Here is a 25118-nt window from a genome sequence, read left to right as displayed (position 1 = left end):
ATTGAGACGTATCACGCGCACGGCTTGCTCCGAACGGAGCAGCTCCCCGGGGAGCCGGCGCCCGGCAGGCAGCCCCGGGCCCTGTACGCGTGCGGACGCACTCAGCCGTGCGGGGGGAACGAGGCTAGAAAAGGGTTAATGAGATAAACAGCTCTAAGAATTAATCTCATCAGCAGGAACCAGCTGCGATCCGGAGTTCAGGACGTCTTGGTGACTGTGTATTGGTATCACTCAACGCTCTGAATTTCATTTTCGCGTAGACATCCATTCGAGTCATGGTGGCTCGCCCGCACGGCTAGGATGGAGAAACAGGATAGGCACCAGGGCTGAGCCCTCTCTGAGGCGCCCCAGAAAAGGCATCCAAGGTTTTTTCTCCCAAGAAAACATCAGATTTCTTCCAGAGAGCAGGCCGGATCTGGCTGACTGCCTTTCCGGCACAAGAGAGACTGGGAACGTCGCTCTGCACGTTATGCAGCCCTTGAAGGGCGAGGCAACGAAGAGTGCTCATCCCCCATTCGAGATCATCTAAAGCCAAATGTTTCTGCCGCTGGAAGACATGTGGTTTCTCTGGAAAGTCTGCACCCTGGAGAGAGGCAGAGCTGACAAAGCCCTGTCCTCCATGGAAATCTCAGCAAATGAGCCTCGCTTTCAGCCTTTTTTTTTGGCACCTGCCTCTACTGGTGCCCTCCACGTATGGTGGGTCAAAGCCCCGGCAGCAGCAGCTCGCCCCACGGCCACGGGGACAGGCTGGCTGTTCACCCGGTGGGGCAGGGGACCGCGAGCTGCAGCTGGTGCCAGCACACACACGCTACAACATAGCAATAATTACCATTAACGACGTGCGCACGCTTCAGCAGGCGTCGGAAGAAGCAACTCCAGCGAGCGCTGTCTGGAAACGGCGCGAGCCGACGGAGGGCTGGTGCATCCACGCGCACGCTGCTGCGGGCGCAGGGACGAACACCTGCTCACGGAGGGCCCCATGAGGCACCTTTTCGGGATCTCTCTCCTGACTCGCTCTATTTTAGATCAGCTTTACGGAAGAGGCTGCTTGCCCTGTGATCCATCCCTATCTTTATCCTCGTCTGGCCACCGTGCACATTGCCAAATGGTCGTGAAACCCTCCCCAGAGCAGGACAAAGCTGCCGCGGCAAAGCGGGCTGCGAGGAGCTTTTGCAAGCAGCCCTGGAGCCGTCGCTCCGTGCTGGAGCAAACGTTTCAAGTTTTACTGCTGTAAGACACCATAGTGGCAGGAACCTTAGAAATCAGATACGTGAATGGAACAGAGTAGGTTTGTTAGGAAAAGAGCAGAAGGTGAACTTGTGAGTAATTCTGAATAAGGAACAAAATTCAACTATGATCTTATTACAGAAAATTCAGGAATAGCAATAAGCGGAAAATGTCAAACATTTGTCTCACTAATTCTATCGTGTATTAGCCATTATAGACAGAGAGTAAAAGGACCGTAGCATCAGCTTGGCAGCATTCACAATAATACTGCTCTGCGCTCGTCCTGCTGCTACAGCAGCTACAGCATTTATTAAAGATTCTTCCCAGATCTCGGCCGCCCTGATGGACAGTGACAGCTCCCAGCAAGATGGTTTAGCAGGATGAATCATCCTCTTATCAGATGCTCATAAATGAAAAGAGCTGCATGCTTTTTAACTCTATTCTGCATCTAAGAAGAAAAATATTTCAAAGCCAGACTGATATCACACCTTCCAATGCATCAAAGGGCAAGAGACAGAACGGGAAAGGAGCAGGATCTTGACAAGCACTGAAACAACCCTCAAAATCCACAGCTTCTCTGCTTCCTGGTGCTTCCTTGCTGCACTCGGATAGCAGAAAAGCTGCACTCCATGCTATGCTTTGATGCCACGCTGTTTAAATTGCTTTGCAAAGCCCAATCTTTGTTGCAAATTCCAGGCTGGATAAATCCTCTGAATACAGTTGTTTCAAACTCAAAGCTCTTTCCCGGCTTTAAAAAGTGTCTTGGGCGATTACAAAAATAGCACAACCCATTTAGTCCTTCATGTCTGCTCAATAAAAGTCGTTCCAGACCTGTTACACCTTTTATGCTGCAACATCTCCTGCTTCCCTACTTCCAACTGCTATTCAAAGTACTGGACCCTGATAGTTCCTTTCTCTCACTGTTTGATTTTTTTTTTTTTAAACCTTATGTATTTGAACACAATCCCTAGAGTCAATCCTTTGAAAAGTAATCCATAAAAAAGCAAAGCACTTTTTAAATGGCAGAACAAAACACTCATAAAAGTTCATAAATGGCTTGCTATTTAAATCTCATAAAAGCAGCCTAGTTAATTACTTCAGTTTGAATGTTTCCTGTAAATTGTGCACTGTACCCAAGGTCAGCAATAAAGGGAGAAGCTTTTTCTGCAAATGCTACAAAAAACCCACTGATTTCCTTGCACGCAAGATGTCTGGATAATTTGCCTCTAAAACAGTTGGCTTTAATTGCATAGCTGTTTCAGTTTGAAAGTGAAACCTAGTCCTTGAAATATAGATATACATATGCACACACACATATATGTATGTGCATATATATAATGTACATACACGTATATAAAATGGGTCCTTTCTCTGTTTCCTTTTCCACCCTTCTCCCACCCCAGGCTCTGAGCTGATGCCCAAAGCGCTGTCTACACGGATCATTGGTGGCATATGGTGGTTCTTCACCCTAATTATCATCTCGTCCTACACGGCCAACCTCGCCGCCTTCCTGACTGTGGAGAGGATGGAATCCCCCATCGACTCGGCAGATGACTTGGCAAAGCAGACAAAAATAGAGTACGGAGCAGTGAAGGACGGAGCTACTATGACCTTCTTCAAGGTGAGCTCAAGCGCAGGCTTTCTGCCATCCAGGCAGAGACGCAACGTTCTCAGACCAACGGGAGCGAGAACAAAAAACAAGACAAAAAGCCTATTAAGCCACCACTGCTTCTCCTTACAAGAAGGCTGTGTCCGTCTTGCCTCTTTGGTTAGACTTTGTCCCTACCAGTGTGGCTTACCTAGATTCACATCACGACTAAATCCCCTTTTCCAGTTGCTAACAGAAGTCTCAGTTATTATGTTGATTTTACAGTTTACTGTACCCCATACTGGATCAGGTACGCTGAAATGTAGCATGCGTTAGGCACAGCAGGACAGGTGTATCTCCTATTAAAGACCTACAGAAAAATCACACATTCCCCAGGTATCTTGCACGCTTCCACATCTCACCCGCTGCAGCACCAACCCCAAGGAGCCCCCGGCTGATCTAATCACCCTGCAGGGACACTGGGATCCGAGCGGAGGCGAGAACAAACAAAAACTGCAACTCAAACTGTACGGATGCTGCAAAGCGTGCTCCCTGACCAGTATTTTTTTTTACAGCTGAAATACCTTTCTTTTCCTTCAAGTATTCGCATTACTGTAATCAAGTTTAATTAGCCAGCACAATTCAAAGAGGAGGAAACAAAAAGCCCACAATGGATAATACTGATTAAAAAAGCAAACAGCTCAAACTAGGTGTTGGGTTTATTTTTTGTTCATGCTCATCTTCTCTCAGAGATGCTGAGAAAAGGCAAGGCTTGCACGCAGAGAAAGATTTACTTTTTATTCTTTTTTCTTCACTGTTTTTATTCACTCTTTGGTCATCATCTGTCTATTTCGATATGGGGCTTGTCTGGCATTTATTAGTATTGATGATTAAAATGAAAGATCTTGTACTGGTACCAGGATTACAGCACAGCGGATATACGTAAACAGAATTACATCCCTTATAAACCAGAGATTAATTAGCATAAATAATCTGATGGAAAAAGTTACTTACTTATGTTCAAATATAACAGAGAAAAAACCTATCAGAGTAACTTGGAGTCAAAGAAATACCAGAGAAACTTTAATTTGGAGTCAAAGAGACTAGGAGTAAGTAGTTTCCACTTTTGCGTATGAAGCGCGTTAAAGAACGTGCAGCTCCAGAGACACATTCGTTAGGGAAATAACAGAACCGCGGCGCCTTCCACGCCACCGAGCGCCCGCGGGATAGCCAGCGTCGGGGACCAGCCGCCACTCGGCCGAGGCCGGAGCACGGGGAAGCTGCCCCTCTCCGACTCCTGACGCTCCAGCCAGCCCCGCGCCCAGCTCAGCTCGCCGGACTGCGCCTCCAAAGCCGCGCGGGCAATGCCACCGACGCGTCCGACACACCACGGTCTTCTGCTGAAGCACTATTAATTTCAGGAGTCGACCAACAGCGCAGAGGAGGGTGCAAAGAGAATTCGTATTTCACTATTGCCTCAAACATGAAAAGAAACTGAGACTTAAAAAGACCTTTGAAACCACAGCTGGGCTGTAAAAATACACATTAAAAGAAGAGGGAGGGAATGAAGGAATAGAAATGAGGGCGATTAATCTAAGGAACGATCATCTTGGCAAACACAAGGCTTGGAGGGGAATTTAAATTTAAAAACGAATTTTAAAAACCTTCCTTCCAGAAAAGGCTTTGCAATAAGCTAGGCAGGCCGTGCGGGGCCCCGGCCAGCAGCAAGGGGCGAGGAAATGCCAGCGCGGGAGCGCAGAGCCCGGCACGGGCCTGGCTGCGGCACGGTCAATGGACAGCGGCCACGGCCTCGCGCTACACCTTTCCCTGCACCCGCCGGCCGGCAGCAATGCAGCAGGGATGCGAGGGGTCTGTCCGTCCGTCCGTCCCCCCCCAGCTCTGCCAGCACAGCGGCAGGAGCACCGGCAGGACAGGACAGTCGCACCCCAAAAAGCTGCTCCAATTTGCTCTTTCTTCTTAGCACAAAAGAGCCTTTGCTCTCAGCCCGAGCTGCTCCAGCCCTTTGGATGGAGGAGTATGGGGCCCCCCCGCCACCCCTCTGCCAAGCTGCACCAAGGCATTTTCCTTCCCTCTCACGTCATCCTAATGCAAAAGGAAATATATGGGCCAACACGTGACACACAACCCGCTTTTTAAAGCGTGAGCTATCTGCAATACTGCAATAAGTTGAATAGTTGCAGTGTAATGGCAGCTAGATTAGGCAGTCAGCAGTTTAATTGCCAAGACTCATTAAAGGCAGCCAATGTGCTGAATTTTAATAACAAGAAAGAACACAGCATTTTTCTGCAGATCTATAACTTTTCTTGGCTATGACTTGGGTATGAAGCCATTACTCTTTCCAAACCCCATGCTTATTTTGACAAGCAGTAACACAGATTGGTAAGGAAACATGGAAGATTTTGTTTGGTTTGGTCTTTAATTAATCCTGGGAAATGCAGATATGGCATGGAATAGCAGGTTGCCACTGATTAGCTTGCTTTTTGCAATGGAGCTGGTGCATGCAATTTTGTCTTTGGCATGGGCAGATGCATTGTATTACCTTCCAAAAGCGATATAAACCTAGAACAGCTATTAAGAGAAGACTGACTTTTACTGTAGTGTTTTAACTACTCTTTCCAATAAGAATTTTATATAGAAATAAAAAAAAACTCTGCCTTTTTTTTAGATCATGAAGGACATAGTATCTTTATTGCTTCATATCATTCTCCATCAGGGCCATTCTTCAGGCTTCTAACAGGCATTTGGCAGGGTTTATTTATGCAGTGTATTTTCCTTTTTCTTTTTTATTGTTGTTGTTGTTCAGAGATGAATTATCAGGGATGTCCCTTCTGACAAGCATTTCAATTACTGGAGCAGCAAGAGTGCTCATGTGGGATGCTATGTTCATTTATCCTTCACGTAAAGGGAAATACAGGAGCGCGTGTTCGATGATGGGGAGAATCTCCCCCCACCCCTCAGCCAGATCTTCATTAAATGACAGGGCAAACGCTGCAGTGATCTCGGTACAGCTGCTCTGCCAGCGCCGTCTTCGCGGGGACATCTGTCAAACAGCGCAAAGGTCCAGAGAACAGGGTAACTCAGTGACCGAGCTGCCTGCGCGGGTACCTATCGCGTCTGCTGAGACCTGGGCTCCTTCCGGATGGGACGGGCTTGCCGGCACAGCGAAGCGCACAGACTCCGTCCGCGACACCTGCCTCTGCTCGGCTCTCAGCGGAGGTTCGCGGGAGACGCCAAGCCCAACGCCGGCTGCTGTGGCAGCTCTGCGCTCTGCTCAGGAAACGCAGACCCCTACGCAGGACAGCTGGCGGCCGAGCATGCCTGTGGTTTGCTGTATCCCCATCAGGAACCCCCCGCTGTACCCGTTCCATGGATTATCCACAACGATCATCGCTTCCTTTCTCCGTGCTCAGCATTAAAAGCCGCCTGGCCCTGTGCACCTCCTCATCCCGCGGCCGGCCAGGGCTGACGTTGAACTCTGCCGCTTGCGTTAAGAGGCGACACCTCACGCGGGCCCACGGCTCTTCGGGGCTCTGGAACGGGTGACAACGCACGATACAGGACCACAGGAGAGACCGCTTCTCCCCCGAGGAAAGCACAGTCCAGGAGCCGTAGGGAATGGGATGAAGAGGAAGGCAAATGCCTCCCAGACCATCCTCCGAGAAGATTTCCCCAAACGTTAAACGAAGTTGCTGCCTAGCGTCAGGGGTCTGGATGGTTGAGGGCTCATACAAAGCTCACTGAAGCCGCTGTAGAAGTTATCTGTTGATTCAAGCCCGTGTGACCTTGTCCTCCTAAAGGCCTTTTGCCTGCGAGGCTCACCTAGCTACCTACAGCAAACAAATCAGAAGTGAGAGTTTTAGTAGCCGTAGTGGCAGATTTTTGACTCCTTGAAAAGAACGTTTGAGAAGCTATTTATTCCCTGGGAACGCAGATTGGGTTACAGGAATAAACGCAGATCAATTAATTTAGGAACAGCATCTAGCTTCCATTATGGATCGTGCCAAAAATCCTTCACATCTCGTGAAGGATGCTGCCTCTCTCTGAAGAAACGCTGGGTTTAATGTGCAGTTTGGAGTACGGGTGTGAGTGTGTGCGTACATATATATTCACTTGTACAGAAATGTTAAATCCTCAAGAGTAAGTATCTTCAGTTGGTGAAAATCAATTTATTTTTTCGTACAGGCTGGAATTGAAAATCGCAAGCCTGCAAGTTCCTTTCTTGCCAATTTCACTGATAAAAAAGCATATATGTCTTGGCAAGACGCCTATAGTGGCTCCTCTAAACTATTCCATTAATTTATTTGGGTGACTGGTCTTGAAACACTGTTATTAAAGGTAGCTTCTGAGCTCTGACTCTAAAGGACGAATTCGGAGGCATTCTCAGCACCCCCCGTGATTGCTGCGCTCGGAGGGGCTGCTGCTCACACACGTGTTTCCTTCCCAACTGAAGCAGGGTTTCATCGGGATGCAGGAGCCCCTGGACCAGGCTTTGGTGTTACCTGCCCTGACCAAAACGAGGAGCAGCTTCACTCGCAGGAGGCGGGGGAGAGGTGTGAGCCAGAGACACGATCCCCCCGACGTGCACTGTGGCTGGATGGATTAGCAGCATTAAACTACTGCCTTCGTTTATTAGCAAAAATCTCCATCATTCCAAATGCTCAGGAGCTGAAAATGCTCCGGGATTTCTCTGTCGGGAAGGAGTCGGTGTCGGGTGATTGTCTCCTTATCCCGATGCTCCAGAGCGACTGAGCAGTTTCTCCTCCACCTTTTGCAGCAGAGCTGAGGTCTCGGGGGGGATGTGGAGCTGGAACCTGGGGGAAGCTCTGCCTCGTTGTCCCCTTCCGCACAGAGGGCGCAGGGGGCCAGGGTGGCCTCTCCTGGCCACCGTTTCAGATTCATAAAAATGCAGCCCATAAGTAAAATGGTGATTCCATACAAAAAAATTGCACCCAGCCCCTGCACAGCAAACATCAGTTCAAACCAGTAATTAATCCCAAAGATTTTTTTAAGGTAAATTACTTAATATATAAAATCAGAGGGGATAAACACAATTATGTGCATTCTTTACTATTATTTACTACCAAACTATTGTGCCTAATAAGTTTTTGCTCATTTGAATTTATGTTCAGGTGACATCATCCAATTCCCCATAACTCAACGACCTTCTCTGGAGCACAGCTGACACACCCGAGAGGAGGGAAGGGCAGGTTAGGTCCCTGTGGCTGTAAAATTGCTGCCTTAGCCAATCCTTCCAGGAAATGTGAAAAAGGTGCAGTTGCAGCAATTAGTTCTCTAGAAGTAACAACTTTTTCTCATAATAAGAAAAAAGCGCTGTGGTCGGGGCTGTCAGGATTTAGGCGCGAGTCAGGGCACCGTACACCCCGCGCTGCAGCTGCGCCCGCGGTTTTGATTGATGAGTGCTCTCACGGTGACTGACAATTGCTTTAAAATTGGACTTTTAACAAATAGCCAAATCTATCAAACTGCTAGTGCTGTGCCGAGGATTACAGCTGGTGAATTTGCACTGGGAGGAGGAGTGCCGTTATCTCAGGTTAGCCGAGCTAAAGAAATAACACGAAATAAATCCCCTGGGAGGAGCCAGGTATTGCCCTGACCGGAGAATCGGGTCCAGCTGCCTTGCCTTCGCCACAGGTTTGGCCTGTCCTTGCTAGCGTGAGTTAACACGTCCTTGTCTTACGGGCGACGAGGCCGTTGCCACCAGTGGCATCTTGCTGCGGGGGGAGCAGGGGGCTGCAGGAGCTGAGAAAGAGCGGGTCCTCCTGGCACTTCCAAACACAACCAACTCCTTTCAGCTGGTCAAAAGGAGTGATTCAAGAAGAGAAAAGTGTTTTTTTTCTGTTCCAGGGAGCCCTGTCTCATGTAATTTAAGCTGCCTGAAGAGCTACCGTGGCTCATGCGAGTCCTATTAGCTTCGCTAAATGCAGCCTATTGATTTTTTGCCAGTTTATTTTGCTCTATGCTTTAAACTGGGAGAACGCTGATGTTGTTTAAGAGCTTTGTGTCAACACCCAAGGAGCATTAAGTGCAGGAAGAGAAAGAGCAAGGGAGAGCTAGTGAACTCAGAGGCCTCTGATGTGAACTATATAAATGTTAAACAGGTCGTTATCAGCAAGTCCAGTACGTTATTCATTTCAATTACTCATCGTAATGTACAGATATTTAATAATCCTTTTGGAGGCTACATTTCTTGCTGCTCTTTGAGGTTTGACAGATGCCACAAATCTACCTTGCAGGCACTGGACCAGATTTTCAAGTGAGGGGGATTATCCTGCCTCTCGAATGGAGTTTGCCCCAGAACCTCCACCACAGCGAGTTCATCAAGTGGATTATAGCAAGCACGAATTTCAACTGAGGAGAAATAAGTCCATGGATGTTTGAGTCAGGAGAATGAGCCAACAGGGTTAAAGACAGAGAAATAGCCTTTTTTACTGCCCAATACTAACCAAATTTGGGATGTTAAGTTACACGACAACTGCCATAAAAACTGTTCAACTTTCACTGAACATATAGAAAAAGGAGGAGGACAGGTAAAGCATTTAAAATATAAAATATTATGAGGGATTTTTCATTTTAACTATATCTTTTAATTAATTTACCATGCATTATAGAGTTTTTAATCAGAAAAACCTCTGCTAGCATCTTTTAAGTGGTACCAAAAAAATGAGGGGGAGATGCGATAACAGCAGTTGAGATTGGCTAGGGCTCCATGCCCTGTTATTTGTGTTTTTGTGTTTTCTTGTTTTTTAATATAAGAGCACAAACATAAAAGGAATATAAAAGACAGCTAGAATAGAGAGCGCAGCTCCTCCTGCAGCCACTAGCTTTACTCTAGGCAAAGCACAGAGACTTATCAGTCCAGCTTCAGGCTTTTGCTAAGGGGTGTTGTGGGGGAGGATGTTTGGGCTGACTACGCTGGCCTCTTACTAAATCGGAAGGAAAAAGGAGATCTAGGAAAAACAAGAATTTCGGCAGAAAAGAACGGCTCGCAAAGGCGCAGGCAGCAGCACGACCACAAGCCTCGACACCCAAGCGCCGTCCCAGCCGCAGCGGGACGCGGAGAGGAGCGACGCGCCGGTTCCCTCCCTCGGGCTGCATCCGCGGGGGGAACAGCTCGGGCGAAGCCGGACCTCGCGGGGCCCCGGGCGAGCGCCCTGCCCCGGACCTGCCCGCACCCGGGAGAAGCTCGGCCTGCCTTCTCGGCACCGCCGCCGAGAGGCGATCCTGGCATCGCCAGGTCCGTCGGGTCTGCGTTTCCTTTAGAATTAAACAAGGACAAGCGACAGCAGCTCCTTCCCGCTCCCGTATGATGTCCATCTGGAGCGGGGATTTCCCCGAGGAAGCGCTGCAGCGGCGGCACGATGAGGCCCGAAGCGCAGGGCCGTTCGCGTGGCTGGCGTCGGACACGGCGCCACGGGGCTGCAGCAGCCTGCGACAGGCGCTGCCCAGCGCCGTTAACTCCCCGGCTGAACGAGCGCACGCATCCACCGCGCAGAGCGGCCAGTTTAGGCAGGGGCAAACAAGCACGTATCACTCGGGAAGGGAACGGCTGCTTCCCAACAGCACCGCGTGGAACGAAGCCAGGGAACACGCGGCCTGGGCACATGGGAACACACCGGAGCCGCGGCCGCGCTGCACGCCGACCTCACGGGGCTGCTCCGCAAAATCCACGCTCCTGCCGCCGAGCTGCCTTGCTACCCAGCCCGAGCATTTCGATCCGAGCTGCACTCGCACACGGGAATACAGCGACCAAGGCAGCAGCTATTTAGGAGAAAGCCGGCGCGCCTCTTCCTGCGGCAGCTTCCCAGCCTTCACACAGGCTACGGAAAGTCAGCGCAGGAGGAGGTCGCAGATAAATCAGTGGTACATTTAAAATGTTATGGAACAATACAAAACAGCTGTGTATCATCCCACCCGACACGTTTCCTAATGAAAAATGAAAATTTCTAATGAAAAATGAAAAAGCATTCATACTAATAGTAACCTAGAAAACACGTTCCCCTTTTTCTAATAGACTGTCTCCTGATAGTGGAAAAATATCCACGTTTATTTTTAGTTGTAACAAAATCTTCTTGAGTATTTCTATGCCTCTGTTTATATGGATATGTTAAATTTGTTTGGCAGTCGCACATATCTCAGAGGAGACATGTTTCCTTGTAAGGCTTGGAGAACAGATATATATATATATAATAGAGAGCGTGCAAAGAAGAAAAACATGCCCTCTGAAATGTTCTCCGTCTTCTCTCATTGTGCAGAAACATTACAGGATAAACAAAATTCTGGTTAGGAAACTAATAAGTTTAAACAGATATACTGATAGCCTGTCACTCCAGCAAGTTCTGCAGGGCATCAAGGCAGGGTCTTGCCATATCTTATTGATGCAAATGAATATTTTCACTTAAAATATAAGGTCTCTGAAGCAGTGACTGTATTTTTGTTCAGTGTTTGCACAACATGAACTATGAAGGAATCATCTTCTCTTGTTATGGCAATTTGGTGCCAAACAATGCTGGCAGAAAAAGCAGAGAGATATTTAAGGCATGGTCAAATTTATAATAGTTTCATTGTACACATGACCTGTTCTCAAACTGATATTTTTTATTTACTATAAAGATAGTAGGTTTTGGGGGTGTTTCTCGCAGCAATAAGATGACTAATTCTTATTTTGGGTGTGGGGGTTATTGTTTTTCCAGAAATCCAAAATTTCCACCTTTGAAAAAATGTGGGCTTTCATGAGCAGCAAACCCACAGCACTCGTTAAAAATAATGAGGAAGGAATCCAGCGAACCCTCACAGCTGATTACGCCCTGCTGATGGAGTCGACCACGATCGAGTACATCACGCAGAGGAACTGCAACCTGACTCAGATTGGAGGGCTAATCGATACCAAAGGCTACGGGATCGGCACTCCCATGGGTAAGCGACACCGGTGGGGTTTCCAGAGGCAGCCCAGGAGGGGAGCTACCAAAACACAACAGATGGGATTGACATAGCCCACTCCCAACAGCGTATTTCCAAATATTTCCCTGTCAGCCTGTTGGAGAGGTCTGAACAGCCCTGCTTGACACAGACACGTTCCCTACTTAAGCGATTTTTGTCCTACTTTCCCCCTCCCCAGGGTCGCCATACAGGGACAAGATCACCATTGCCATCCTCCAGCTCCAAGAGGAGGACAAGCTCCACGTAATGAAAGAGAAGTGGTGGCGTGGGAACGGCTGCCCTGAGGACGAGAACAAGGAGGCCAGCGCTCTCGGCATCCAGAACATCGGGGGGATTTTCATCGTTTTGGCCGCAGGCTTGGTGCTCTCGGTCTTCGTGGCGATGGTGGAGTTCATCTACAAGCTGCGCAAAACGGCGGAGCGCGAGCAGGTATCGACTGCCTCAGTTTCCCCGCCCCACCGCCAGGCAGGGTTTCCCGAGCTCCCTCCAGGCATCGGGTATTTTGCACCCTGACGGCAGGCAGGGAGCTGCTCGGAGGGGCCCCAGCTGCTGCCCAAGTGGGTGCCGAGCCGGGAGCCGCACTGGGGCAAAGCCCCCATGGCACCACAGAAACACCCTTCCCTACAGCTCCTTCCTTCCTGCTCCCCTGGCCTAGGCAGGGGCGGACTGTACCTAGCCTAATCCAGGGCGACCTGTTCCCACAGCAGCTAGGCTAAAAACGGACAAGTAACCGTTTGCAGGGGTAGTTCTGAACAACCTCAAGTCAAGAAAACAGGGACAAAAAGCTGCGCTGGAAGTCAGGATTGGACAGGACCTGAGTTGTTACATCCAGGCACCACTGTTACAGGCAACTGTGCTGCGTATTTTATACATTTGTTATGCATAGAAATATTAAGTCTCTATCTTATGTCCCCACTCCCCTTAGAAGACTATTCTAGAACATCAAGGAACTGGTCAGGAAGCCTCACACTATTTTATCAACTTTTCAACACTTTTTGCAATACTATTATGCAAATGGCCCATCCCACCTTAAGCGGCTGATAAGCGCTCAAGAACTAAGACCGCTTTTGTGTTTCTTCCCTCCTCCTTGTGTCACAGCGCAGTAACTGGGAAGCGCATTCATACGCACGACCAGAAATCAAAGCTGACTGTGTGATGCACTGGATAGATAAATTGCCTGCTAGCAACCCAGCAGGATTCAATAGCCCCCTGAACCTCAGCACATAAATCTACCAGCATCCTTCCCAAACAGCCAGCAGGGAGCACACAGAGCACCGGCCCTCTGACGGGGTCACCTGTGGCTCTTCTATTTTGCAAAATTTATTATGTCAAAGGTACAATCCTTGCTAATGGGGAGAGGGTCAACCAGAGGCCTGTGCATCGCTGAAGGCCAACCAAGCACAGCCGATGCCTCAAACGCAGCCTAAACCTTGTGCTTACCCTCTGCAAAGAGTCTAGTTTCACCATCCTCCTGCTCAAGGAGAGGTTGTTAACGAATATTTTGCTAAGAGTAACTGCTCTGTCCCTGCTTCTCCCCAGCGCTCCTTCTGCAGCGCCATGGCCGACGAGATCCGGCTGTCGCTCACCTGCCAGCGACGGGTCAAACACAAGCCCCAGCCCCCCGTCATGGTGAAGACGGATGCGGTGATCAACATGCACACGTTCAATGACCGACGGCTGCCCGGGAAGGACAACATGACTTGCAACACCGGATTGACGCCTGTGTTCCCATAGGGAGTCAGACCTGGGGGGTGGGTGGGAAGGAATTGCTGCAGACGAGGCTGGTTGCACTCTTAACTAGGGAAGAAAGGATTAAAAAAAGAAAAAATAGAAAAAAAAGAAAAAAGCCTGGTTTGGTTCATTTCAAGAACAAGGCCTTTAAAACGCAACTGCATCAGTCACCGGTATAGAAGCAAGATCTTCAAAGCACGGACTGTAACATGGGTCTTGGGGCTTTTGTTTTCTTTTTTGTTATTTTTCTTTTTTCTTTTTTTTTTTAAAGCTTAGATCCTACAAGCCTCACGGAATCCAACCATACCATCATCCATGAGCCTGATGTTTACATATTGAAAACACATGGAGGCAAGACAGAATAGAGGCAAACTGCTCCTCGGTGGGTGAGCAGGAGCCCCCAGAGCAAGGCTTCTTCAGCATGGCAATAAAAAGAAACACTCTGTCCGTACAGGTGTGGCGCGAGCAACCGTCTGTGAGCATCTATTCCCAGCTGACGTACACGGCACGTTTAGGACACGTTGCCCGGGAAGGGGAAAAATATCTATGAAATACTATCATCGTCTAAGCTGTGCCTTCTCTCGAGCAGCTCACCGTGGCCTTTTACCTCATGGCTGTGCTGGCTCTTGGCCATCCACAGCAGGAAGTCCACGTGGGCGCGTGGTGGGAGAAGGCCAGCGAGCGTTCACAGATATCTCCAAGACGGCCAACTGAAGGGGCGAGCAAGCTTGAACGCAGCCGGACGCCCAGCCACCAGGAAGGGGACAGGGTGGCGCGTGGGAACCGCTGCAAAACCACCCAAACGCCCTGCACCCAACGCCAGCCCCTGCCCCTGGCGACACCACCACCTTCAGGTCTTCAGCTCCTTCGCTGTCTCTGCAAAGGTCACTCTTCTGCCGAGCCCACAGGCTTGAGCAGCACTGAGCGCGCTGCTTCCAAGAACTGAATGCTGCTGACTTCCATGAAACTCAGCAGCGCTGAACTGCAGCTCTGCTGCGTCCGTACTCACATCAGGAGAGGAGCGTGTTTGGTTTAGGAATAAGCGTTCCTCACGGCGTCAGAGATTCGAGAGTGGAAGCCTCAGCCTGCGGGGCCGGGCCGGCCCTGGGACAAACAGCACCGTGTGCGCCGAACCCGACACCCCTATCGCTCCACCCGCGAATCCGCAGCCCTTCCAATAGCATCCCCACGGAGATTTAGGCGAACACACGCTAAAACGTTTTTAATAAATCTTCTGCAAACTGCATTCTTATTTTGCGGTTGCTTAACCCAGAAGGCTGGTCCTGCAGATGAATTCAGTCCGAACTACCAAAGACCCCTCTGCTGACCTAGAAGCAAGCCTGGACTAACGTCATTCACTTCCCCCCTGTCCACAGGAAAAGCACCTGGGTGGCCAGCGGGATGCCCTGCTGACGAATTTCTTCCTGGCCATTTGCAAAATGAAACAAAGGGAAATAGTTCTGCATATCGTAACCCGGAATAGCACGAGGACAGTATTGTAAAGGCACTTAAAAATTCTGATTTAAATACTGGTGTTGAAGAAAACCGCACCCTCCTTCCTTTGCAAACGCAACGGTGACGGACCTGCCCCAGGCGCTGCCCCGTCTCCTGCTCCGCAGGACTCCGGCCGGGCTCGGGCTCCGCAGCCGGGAGCATCGCGTCACCCCGCGGTTAGCCGGGTCCACAGCTGCCGCAGCGATCAGCTGCTAGACTGACCTGATTTGCCTTCCCCCAACTGCAAGGCCTTTCTGGAAAGTTTGCCTTTGCCCAAAGGGACAAACCTGTTCATAGCTGATTTAAGATTTTCCGTCCCCACCTGTTTCTTTCTCAGAAGTAGCAAATTAGCTCAAGGGGAGATAGCTTCCATCAGGGAACATAATTTGTCCTTACTTGGTTTTCCCCTAATGACAAGAAGCAACATAGTGATCTAAGGGTGGATTTGTTGTATTTTGACTCTAGTAGTAAGGAATTGATGCTTATTTTCACCTTTTTTTCATATAAACCACAAAAAATTAGAGGTGAAAGCTGCCAATGGGCATCATATTCCTAATAATTTGCTGACAAAAAATAAAGCTCGCTTACATCCTTCCAACTTTCAAACAGGTTTTAAGCAGGACATACACTGAGCATACTCTTTTTACAGATTCCTGCAATGTGAAAAGTTCAACTCTAATTTTAAACTCACAATACTAACTACTAGCTCGCAAAAATCAAAAGTTTCTACCTGTGACAAAGCAGGATTTTTTCCCTTCTGTCCCTTTCCCTGGTCCCCAGCAGCTCTCCCCTGCGTGCGCCTGTTCCCCGCATTCCTGGAGCTGAGCTTGGAGTCCTTTTGTTTGATGCCCAGAGAAAAGGCTGAATTCAAACCTGGGCCTGCTACGAAGACTGGACTCCACCAGTACCAGCACCATGAAAGCCACTTAAGTGAAATAAAATCCCAACAACAGAGTATGGATTGGAAAAAATGGGTCCATTCCCCAAAGCTAATGACTTGCTTTCTGTACCTCTTTGCAAATCCTTAGGTTTGCCGGAGCAGCAGACTTTGTTTTCTTTACAAATTTCTAAGCTCTTAAAAACAGATTTTTACAATCAAGGCAAAGAAAAACAAAGCCTGAACCTGGCTTTAAATGTTCTGGGAGTAAAATACCACAGAAAATTGCATCCATTTTGCTTCTTGGTAGGGTGTTTTTTTTTTTGTTTTGTTTTTTTAAACACAAATACTACTAACAGCATAAACACTATTTACTCACTTTTGACCCCAGTTGGATTTAGTTTTACTCACGTGTCCCAGATTGACAGGTGAGCATCTGGAATTACCAGTGCTAGCAGCCAGCAAGAAAAAACCCTGCAGATTAACCTTTTCCCTTCTCTCTCTCTACACCAACAGTAAATCAGCCATGAAATACTAGACAACTTCATGCATCTATATTATGGTTTTATATTTAAGATCCTGATTATTAAAACGCTTAACACATTTAACCACAGGTAATGTTCTGCACAGCTGAAAATAACGTGCCACAAGGCAGAAGAGTCATCCAAGTGGGGACCCAAACACGCTCTGGATTGCTGCTCTTTCCTCCCCATTAGCTCCTGCTCGGTGGGAGCTAAGGGGAGGCGAGATGGTTTCCGACCTCCGCCATCCCGCTGGAAATCCGAGGCAGCTCCACCCAGAACAACTTTTAATTTGCTCTATTGCTACGTTGCTTAACGGACCGGAGTCTCTCCTGTTATTCCCCCTAACCCGTGGGCTTCTCGCATCCGCCCAGGGAGCGAAGCGGCTGGGCCAGGCCGTACCCGCGGCCGCAGGGACCCGAGCGCAGCAGCCACACGCGGGCAGGCGCGACAGCAAAGCCTCAAAGCCTTCGGCAAGCTATTTTGTGAGCGCTTGGTGACTCCTAACAACTCACGTCTTAGAAATCATCTGACTTTTGGCTTTGCGTAAATCACTTTGTTCTTTGCTTAGGGAGCAGAGGGAGCAAGGAAGAACAAAAAAAGACAAGCAGGTTTTGGCTATTAAACTGCACCTAAACCGCTGCCATTTCAGTTCACTGTCCCTTTCTTTCACATCGCTTGCTTTTTCCTTCCAGGTCTCCTGAGAGAGAGAGCAGGGACACAACGGATAGGTTTGTCTGGGTTTGCTTTTCCTTCTAAAAATAACCAATATAAGTGTTGGGTAAGACGTCGAGACGACGAACCCACAGAGAAACCGAGCGTGCAAAGGGGAGAAAGCTCCAACTCGCAGCAACCGAGTCCCGGGCAGGGAACCGAGCCTGAGCCCAGCCCCGGCGAGCACCTCTGTGGACCGGCACGCGGCCGGGCGCCGCACAGGGAGCCGGCCAGCGCGGCGAGCGGTTCCCCAGCGCTCACAAACTCGAGCCATGCGCAGCCCGACTGCGACGAGAGGCCAAGGGCAAACAGCCAGCGCGCGGGAGCGCTGCCAGCGTGCCGCTCCGGCCGGCCTGGGCAGGGGCACGGGCACCGCTGGGCACTGATGTTGGAAGCCCTTTGCTCTCTGTACCTTTCTTTGACACGTTTCTCAAAAAAAAGACAAAAAACAAAAAAACAAAAAAGAAGGGGGAAAAAAAGGAAAAAAAGGTCTCCGTGACATTCAGGGGATTTTCCTTTGTGGACATGCAGAATTTCTATGAATATAGTTTTTTGTAAACATTTTGTAACAATTTTGGTTTCATAGTAACTGTGTTACTTGCTGATCATTCTAGGCTGATGTAAATAAAATTTCCAAAAAAAGAAAAAAATCTGATTATTTTCCTTTTTAAGACACTGTGATATATCAAAGTGCACAGTTTGCTGTATGAAGTAATATGGTTTTAAATTTTAAATAAAATAATTTCTAGAAAAAAAAATGAAGTTTCTGCCTGTTTATACTCAGCAACTCCCTTTCCCCTTATTGAAATCCTATTCTTGAAAACAAGCTGTTAACGATCCCCCCATCTCTCCTGATGATCAGCCACAAAAATCCAGTGACAAAATGCATCACAATTAACACCAACCCCCTGGAAAGAGCAGCGGTGAGCGCTGCCCGCTGGGGCAGCAGGGGAAACCCAGCCCTCGGAGTCTCTTATTCCGCTTGCCAGAACGAGCGGAGGGATTTGGGCCCTTCTGGGGGCGATGATGGACTTGACCAGGACCAGGGAGAGGAGCACGAATATCCCCGTTCGCTTCCCCTTCAGTGAGAGGCGGTAGGAACAGAGGATGCGGCTCAGACCAACTCTCCCTGTCCTCACGTACCCAGGGAAAGTTGTGTCAGGCAAATAATTAAGCCCAGATACTCCACGAAGAGCCATCTGCAGAAGCGCTCTCCCAGCGCGACCTCGCCCGAGGCTGCACGTCACTTTTCATTACGGAAAGGTGCCCAAAACAGAGACCCTCCAACGAGATCGCAGCTTCCCACTGGGCTTCAAGGCTCAGAAAACCTCTGTTTACCTCCTTCCCTTTTTGATGCAAGTCAAAAATTGTATTAGCTTGATAAAAGTTGAAAGGACTCTAAACGCCAATGTTTATTAGTCTGAAATCTTTGATTCTACTTTATTATACTGAGGCCAGGAGAAAATTTCTGCAGAGGGGAAACCGCAACCGAGCTGAGTTGTGCCATTTGAGGAGAATTCGGTACAAGCGACTCCGAAACAGCATCGGAAAGGGTCGGGGTGACAAACCAAGCCCGCAGCACCCCGCTCCCCATCACACCCCTCGCATTCGCACCAAGGGACAGGCGCTGCCCTACCGGCTTTGCAAACAAGAGAGACAAGTTAGAGAAAGGACGAGAGAAAAGGGCTTCTCCTCTCCATTTCGCAGGTAGGGAGAACGGGGTGCACCAGTACAGATGACACTGCAGGGCCAGCGTGTGACGGTCAGGAGAAACACCCAGATTTGAGGGGTTCAGTCTACCTCCGCGAGCACCAGGCTGCAGGACCCGGACTCCGTCTGAGGTTGAGCTCAGTGTGGGAAGCTGGCGACCAGATTTGAAGATTTAGAGGTTTCTTTTGGGGACGTTTCTCCAAACAGGACTCTAGAGTGAGTACAGAGTAACGCTGAAGTGACTTCAGATCCTAATTCCACTTCTAAGAACTAAGGCATATTTGAGCAACACATTCAAAATATTCTAGGAATACATTCAAAAGGCCTTGTGAGTATCTTTAATATATGAAGACAATCCACAGCAATGAAAGTGGGAGTCAGGCTTCTAAATACATAGGCACAGGCACTGGTGGGATTTAGGGTTCTCAAATCTGGCTCATTTGGAAATGTTTGGGATGCAAGTATGCATTTTATGCAGTGTAGTTATGCATTTATTGAATAATCCCAAAATGTTGTCATTTAGCATACACTAAGATTTAAAAGACAAATCCTTTCCACTTTAATTATTTCTAAGGGTCATCCTCATGCATTTTTCTCATTTCTATTCACTCAGGCCCCCTGGAAAACAGCAGCCCTGACAATCCCCCCAAAGGAGAGACTTTCAGAGGACAGCGGAGTTTCACTTTTATATTCCAAACTCCGATCAATATGCAAAAAATATGTCAAAAAGAAAATAGGGAAAAAAGGTAGAAGCAACTGATGCCTTTGCAAAGCTGCTTCTTCATTGCTTAGCATGTAAGACCTGCTTGTGCGAATGAAATCCGTTCTTACGCGCCATGTGTTGCACCAAGGAATCAGCTGTTTCTAACACAGAAAGCACAGGGCAGGGCAACGCCGTCTGACCCAGCACAGCAAGCCTATGTCTGCTCTATAAATATGAGGAATTGTCAACATAAATCATTATCGCCAATAATCCGAGACAGCAATTAACCTTGTCATTCAGCAGATCACCTTTCACTGACAGTGAACCTGCCGCCTCAAAGCTGCCAGTCACGCTGCACATGAATAATTGATCAGACAACAGATTTCACTCGTAAGAGAAGAAGATCCATCCCCTTTGAGCACGATTAGTCCCTCCGGGCAAAAGCGGGAGAAAATAAAGGGATAGCAGGAGAGGCAGCTTGCCCTAATCCTTCACTTCCCTGTTTTATCCAGGTACTTTTAGACATTTGTAGATTTGCAACTCAGAGAAAGCAATTTTTAACCTGTAGTTATTTCATCAAAATCCCCTTCTAAAGCAGCAGCTGTTCAGGTACATCTCTAAGCAGGTGGTTTCCCCATCTCGGATTCTGGAGCTCCAAATCACCTCCGCGGCAGCCTGCTTCGCAGTGACAGCAAAGCCGCAGCCGCCTGCTCCAAACCCAGCTCCTCCGTCACGCTCCTGCTTTCTGCCCAGCCGGTATGAAGAACAACTCTTTCCTACCTCCCTCAACCTACACCGAACAAAAAATTCTGCCCTCATGAAGGACTCAGACAAGTTTGGACCTAGATTTTTGCCATGAGCAAAACGGATCCGATTTTGTTAAGGAAAATTTGGGGATGGAAGAGAGAGAATGAAGGCAGTTTGTTTAATAAGAGTATATGGCAGCAGGAAAAGCCTGTTTCTCATCTATAATGCGCTAAGTGGTGGGTTCAACAGACCAGAGAGGCAGAATAATTGGGTATGCATCATTAACAGCTAGGCCCCTAACAACCATGGAAAAAGGGAGCTGTAACTATGTACAACAGAATAACTTTTCACTTGGAAAAGCCCTTTCATTTCAGGATCTTGATGTAATTTTCAGAAGTGCCATTACCTTCATCCTCAGAGCGAGCTTGCAGAGCGTGCCAGGAGTTAGCATGGCTCTTGCACCTCCATCTCCCCAGCACAGATAAGAGACAGCACTAAAGCGACTGCATTTGATATTTTCAGCCATAAACTGAAATATCAAACCATCCATGGGGCCAGTTGCCGTACATTAGAGATCTGCTTTTCACTAGAAAAACCTGGGACTCTGGCTAGGGTGGCTGTGCTAGTGACTCTTCTGGAAGAGTTTGCGTCCATCTCCCAGCAGCCCACGTAAACAGAGGAGGAGAAGCAGCAGAACAGACACCAGAAAACTTAGACGTGTCCTGTCCTATCCGGGGGGGAGGAGAGCAGGCGTCCTGCTCCGTCAGCAGGAGGGCGGGCTGAGCGCAGGGAGGCACTAACAACTTGCGGAGCTTCACCCAAGCTTCCCACCAGCACGGGCAGAAGGTCCGCGCACACCGGGCTGCCCCGGGAAGCGGCCGTGCTCCCACCTGGCACTGGTGGCTGCTTCTTGCACCCCCAGGAGAAGCCACTCTTCCACCAGCTATTTATAGCATCAGCAGCTGTGGACATACGGCTTTGGCTTTCCTCTGCGTTTCCAGACATTAAAAAGCACTAAGAAAACAGGAAAAAAAACAAAACAAACCACAAACCCCGAGAACTACTTTCCTAATGCTACTCTTGCTTTGAGCACTCCCTGCGGTGCATGCGGACTCGCGCTCCCAGGGGATGGGGAAGGCTTGGGAAGATGGTCGTTGCGATGCCAGACAGCAGCAAGGACGCGGTCAGGGCTGCGGAAGAATCGGCCCCGTTTTCTCCAGGCTGAGCAAGCACGAGTGGCTCCAGCTGGAGGCATTAGCGCAGAGGGACCTTGCCAGAGAGCTCTAAGTGCTGAGCAATTTGCTGGGGCAGACAGGGTGCTGACACCTTTTACTTTAAGTAGTATCAGTGGTGCCGTTTAGCACACTCTGAACACAGAGCGAAAGCAAGATCTTAGTAAACAAGAAATCTTTTGGCAGCACTGAAGTAACATATGGGCTCTGTATGTAATGCGCCTTGAAATGGTTTTGTAGATTCGCAAAGTGACTGTGACGCAACTAGTATTTCACAACCCCAAAGATACTCTGCTTTGGCAGAAAGCAGTGCCAGGTTTGGGGTGGCTTCTTTCTGTGGGTGCTAAAGGGAACCAGGCTGAACCAATGCACGATGTCGCCAGTGAAAGGGGGAACATTACATGAAGAAGGGGGACCAGGAAGAGTAAAGGGGTAGATAAATCATTGCAAAAAAGTTTGAAAGCGTGCTGCAGAAAGAGTTCAGGCACAAGCCATCCTTTCACCCCCTTAAGCATCAGTTATCTTATTTTTCATCCCATCCTTCCCTTCTGCATAGAATCTCTTTCCCTTTTCTGCATGCATGCCGTTTACTCGCATTATAGCTTTTGTTCCATTAATGTGTTTATCTTTCTCCCTATGCTTTGTTTTGCTTCTTCATAGCAAAGCGTCTGCTACGCTTGACAGTGAATTTTGCTCAGGAAAGTTTAGGCTGTCGTTTACACAGTTGCTTTGCTGGTATCATTAACCAAGGAGATTTGCACCATTTTTACATAGTAAACAGCAGCCTCCTGGGTCCTTGGGGCAGCTGAGGAACGGAGCAACAACGTGCCGCGGGGTGCCAGCCCGCAGGGGCTCGCTCTCCTCTCCTGCAGGGCTGGGGAGCATCAGGGCTTGTGCTGGGGGCCACAGCAAGCAGCAAACTGGGCAGGAGAGCAGTCAGCGCCACAGCCCCGCTGCTCCCAGCCGGCCCCCAAAAGCTCACAGGGGGGCAGCACGAGAAATCCCTGTCCTGCCGCGCTCCGGTGTCTGCAGCGCACGCAACTGCCTGGTCTGTTGCCTCTTCTGCTCTTGCTCAGAGCTGGAACAAGGTAAGGAGGTGACAGCAGCCTCCCCACCCAGGGATGCCCAGCTCAGCGTTTGGGATCCCGTTCCCTGCAAACAGGGTCATTCCACCTCGCTGAGGCTTGTCTGTCCTGTCTCAGGACTTAAACCAGGCACTCCTTGAGCCGGAAAAACATTCGAGCAAAGAAGAAACACTGCTGTTTGGAAGAGAGCTGTAGGAAGGGCCTGGGTTTTGTTATAAGTATTTCAGCAATATCGCTCTCCATTTTTGTGGCCCAGCTGAAACTGCCGAGACACATAATTAGTGTTTAAAAAGCATCTGTCATTATTAAAACAAAGCTGCTTTGCAATTTTACTATTTTGCTGCAGTTTCATTATCTTATGTAAATGAGCCGTCTATTCCCTTCCGCGGCATGGGCCGCAAAGGGATAGAAGCCCCAGCGAGAAAATGTATTACCAGCCTCTTGCTCTTCAGATTATCAATTGCAAATGAAGGAGCATAAATACATCTTCTTTAGCTGCTTACGCCACATTAACAAATATGCTCCAAGTTAATGGCTTTGCCACTCTTGTCTACTCAGACGCGAGCAGAGCATGGCAGAGGAGGACTCCTTTAGTGCACGGGAGGCATTAGAGAGGCTTGAATAGCTCGGAGTTAAGCAGCAAGTTGTTACAATACTAATCCCAATCCATCCTGCAGATGATTATGCAGCTACAACAGGTAACACGATCCATCATTTAGAAGGAATTATCGTCCTCTTGATGCACTGTAAGCTAATCACACCCCAAAGTCCTGGTGGCACTCCTAGCTTTATAGCTTGTTTATACACTTGTCTAAATTTCCATTTTACCTTGCTGCCCTAGCACTTCCATAGCACAAAATATATGCTTTCTCTCTATCCTGATCTATGTATCCGCTTGTCAGATCGCTACCCGCAGCCCTAAACCCTACCGAGAAGGAATAGAGGAAGAAGTAGGAACTCACTGGCAAACCTGACTTTGGTGCGACCTGCCGGCGCGGGGAGCGAGCCGCGAGGAGGCCCCGACGCAGGCAGCGCCCGCTGCCAGGGCGAGGAGCCGCAACCGCCCGCTTCCCTCCTCGCTGGCGGTTAACACGCGCAAGTTGCCTGCGTGCGCGGTGTGGGCAGGGCAGATCAGCTCTGGCCCCTTCACAACACACACCTGAGCACAGGGAACCATCGCCCTAACTGCTGCTGGACCCAGCAACCCTGAAGGAACCGGAAAAAAATCAAACGTAGTTGCTGCCGTCTTCCCTGCCTGCAGATCCGCGCACCACCACCAACGCGCCGGTGCTACAGACCCCCGCAAAATCTACCAGCAGAGACGTTGCAGGGTTTGGCTCAGATCCGACCCGCCTCAGTTACCGTCCGCACTAACGCTCAGACTACGGTCCCTGCTCCTCATCCGCATTTCCAGCCTCACCCCGAAGAGCCAGGCGGAGCGACGGGCCTCGGAGGCACTTTGTAGGCCATTACTGAACGCCCTTGCTTCTGTCAGCCTTTAGTAATCACCAAAGAACGTTGCAAAAGAGGCAATTAGCTAAGTAGACCGGCCGCAGACGTTCGGGCTGCACGCCGCAATCAATATGCAGTTTGACAGGCTGCCAACGCGCAGACTCGGGGCTGGCTTCACTAGGAAGGCCGGAGCGCCCCGCTCCTCCGCTCCGTCACGCGCGGGGACGGCCAGCGCGCGCCGAGGCACGTCTGCTTTGGAGCGCTTCTAGCAGACAGAAATGGCGGCTAATGCGGCGCAATCGAGAGCTGGCAGCCAGCAAGCAAGCGCGCTCACAAGTGGGTAATTGATGCTATCTGGGGCCAGTTTATTCCAATCAATATCGCGCTCCCTTCCCATCAGCATTCACCACAGCCCTCTCGTGCTCCAGAGGGCTAGAAAATGCTATTATCCAGACAAACCCCTAATTCCAACAAATTCGATTACCCAGGCAAATGAAAATAACACAAACAAAACCAGCAGAGATTCTGATGGCTGAATTGCTTGTTGGGGGGTTTATTTATTTATTTCTAACAGGATTTACAGTGCCCAGGATGGGCGCTTTGGGTTTAAAAGCAGCCTGGAATGAGCAGCCCTCTGGCATCCACTTACGCAAACACAAAACAGTGATTATCTTAAACATTGTACTCGAAATGGCCTCTCGGAGGACGGCGGCTCTTCCAGACTAATTGAGTGAGGCTTTCTCTCCCTCTCATCCATTTCAGCCTCATCCGCAGACAGCAGGCATGTTCTGCAAGCTTCAAGCATTCCAACTCGGATCTAAAGAACTATTAAAACGACCATGAATTCCAAATATCAGATTTGGAAACCTTTTGCATTTGTTCTTACTCCCTTTAGGCTTTTTTTCCAGTGGATGCTGATAGCTAGAAAGGTCCGGTAAACTAATTTACGAGCCCGAATGTTTTCTAGCACAATGAAGTTTAGGTGGATGCTGCAGAATAGTCTCAGAAGTAGAGTTAGTTTGGGGGGATTTTTTTCCTCCAATCAGAATCAAGGTCTG

General features: G+C 49.1%; 1 protein-coding gene across 1 annotated transcript in view; it reads left to right on the top strand.

Moving 5' to 3' along the window:
* The window catches only part of GRIK3 (glutamate ionotropic receptor kainate type subunit 3), a 127077-nt gene extending 113498 nt beyond the window's left edge, over window positions 1-13579 (top strand). Inside the window, exons 13-16 of the mRNA XM_067311619.1 lie at window positions 2631-2848; window positions 11548-11770; window positions 11973-12223; window positions 13334-13579. Of these exons, the coding sequence (XP_067167720.1) occupies window positions 2631-2848; window positions 11548-11770; window positions 11973-12223; window positions 13334-13528 (887 nt within the window). The 3' untranslated portion in view covers window positions 13529-13579. The remainder of the gene's footprint in view (window positions 1-2630; window positions 2849-11547; window positions 11771-11972; window positions 12224-13333) is intronic.
* The last annotated feature ends 11539 nt before the right edge of the window (window positions 13580-25118 follow it).

Source organism: Apteryx mantelli, chromosome 27 (assembly GCF_036417845.1).
Source record: "Apteryx mantelli isolate bAptMan1 chromosome 27, bAptMan1.hap1, whole genome shotgun sequence".
Taxonomy (NCBI): domain Eukaryota; kingdom Metazoa; phylum Chordata; class Aves; order Apterygiformes; family Apterygidae; genus Apteryx; species Apteryx mantelli.
This window is presented reverse-complemented; position numbering and strand designations above follow the sequence as displayed.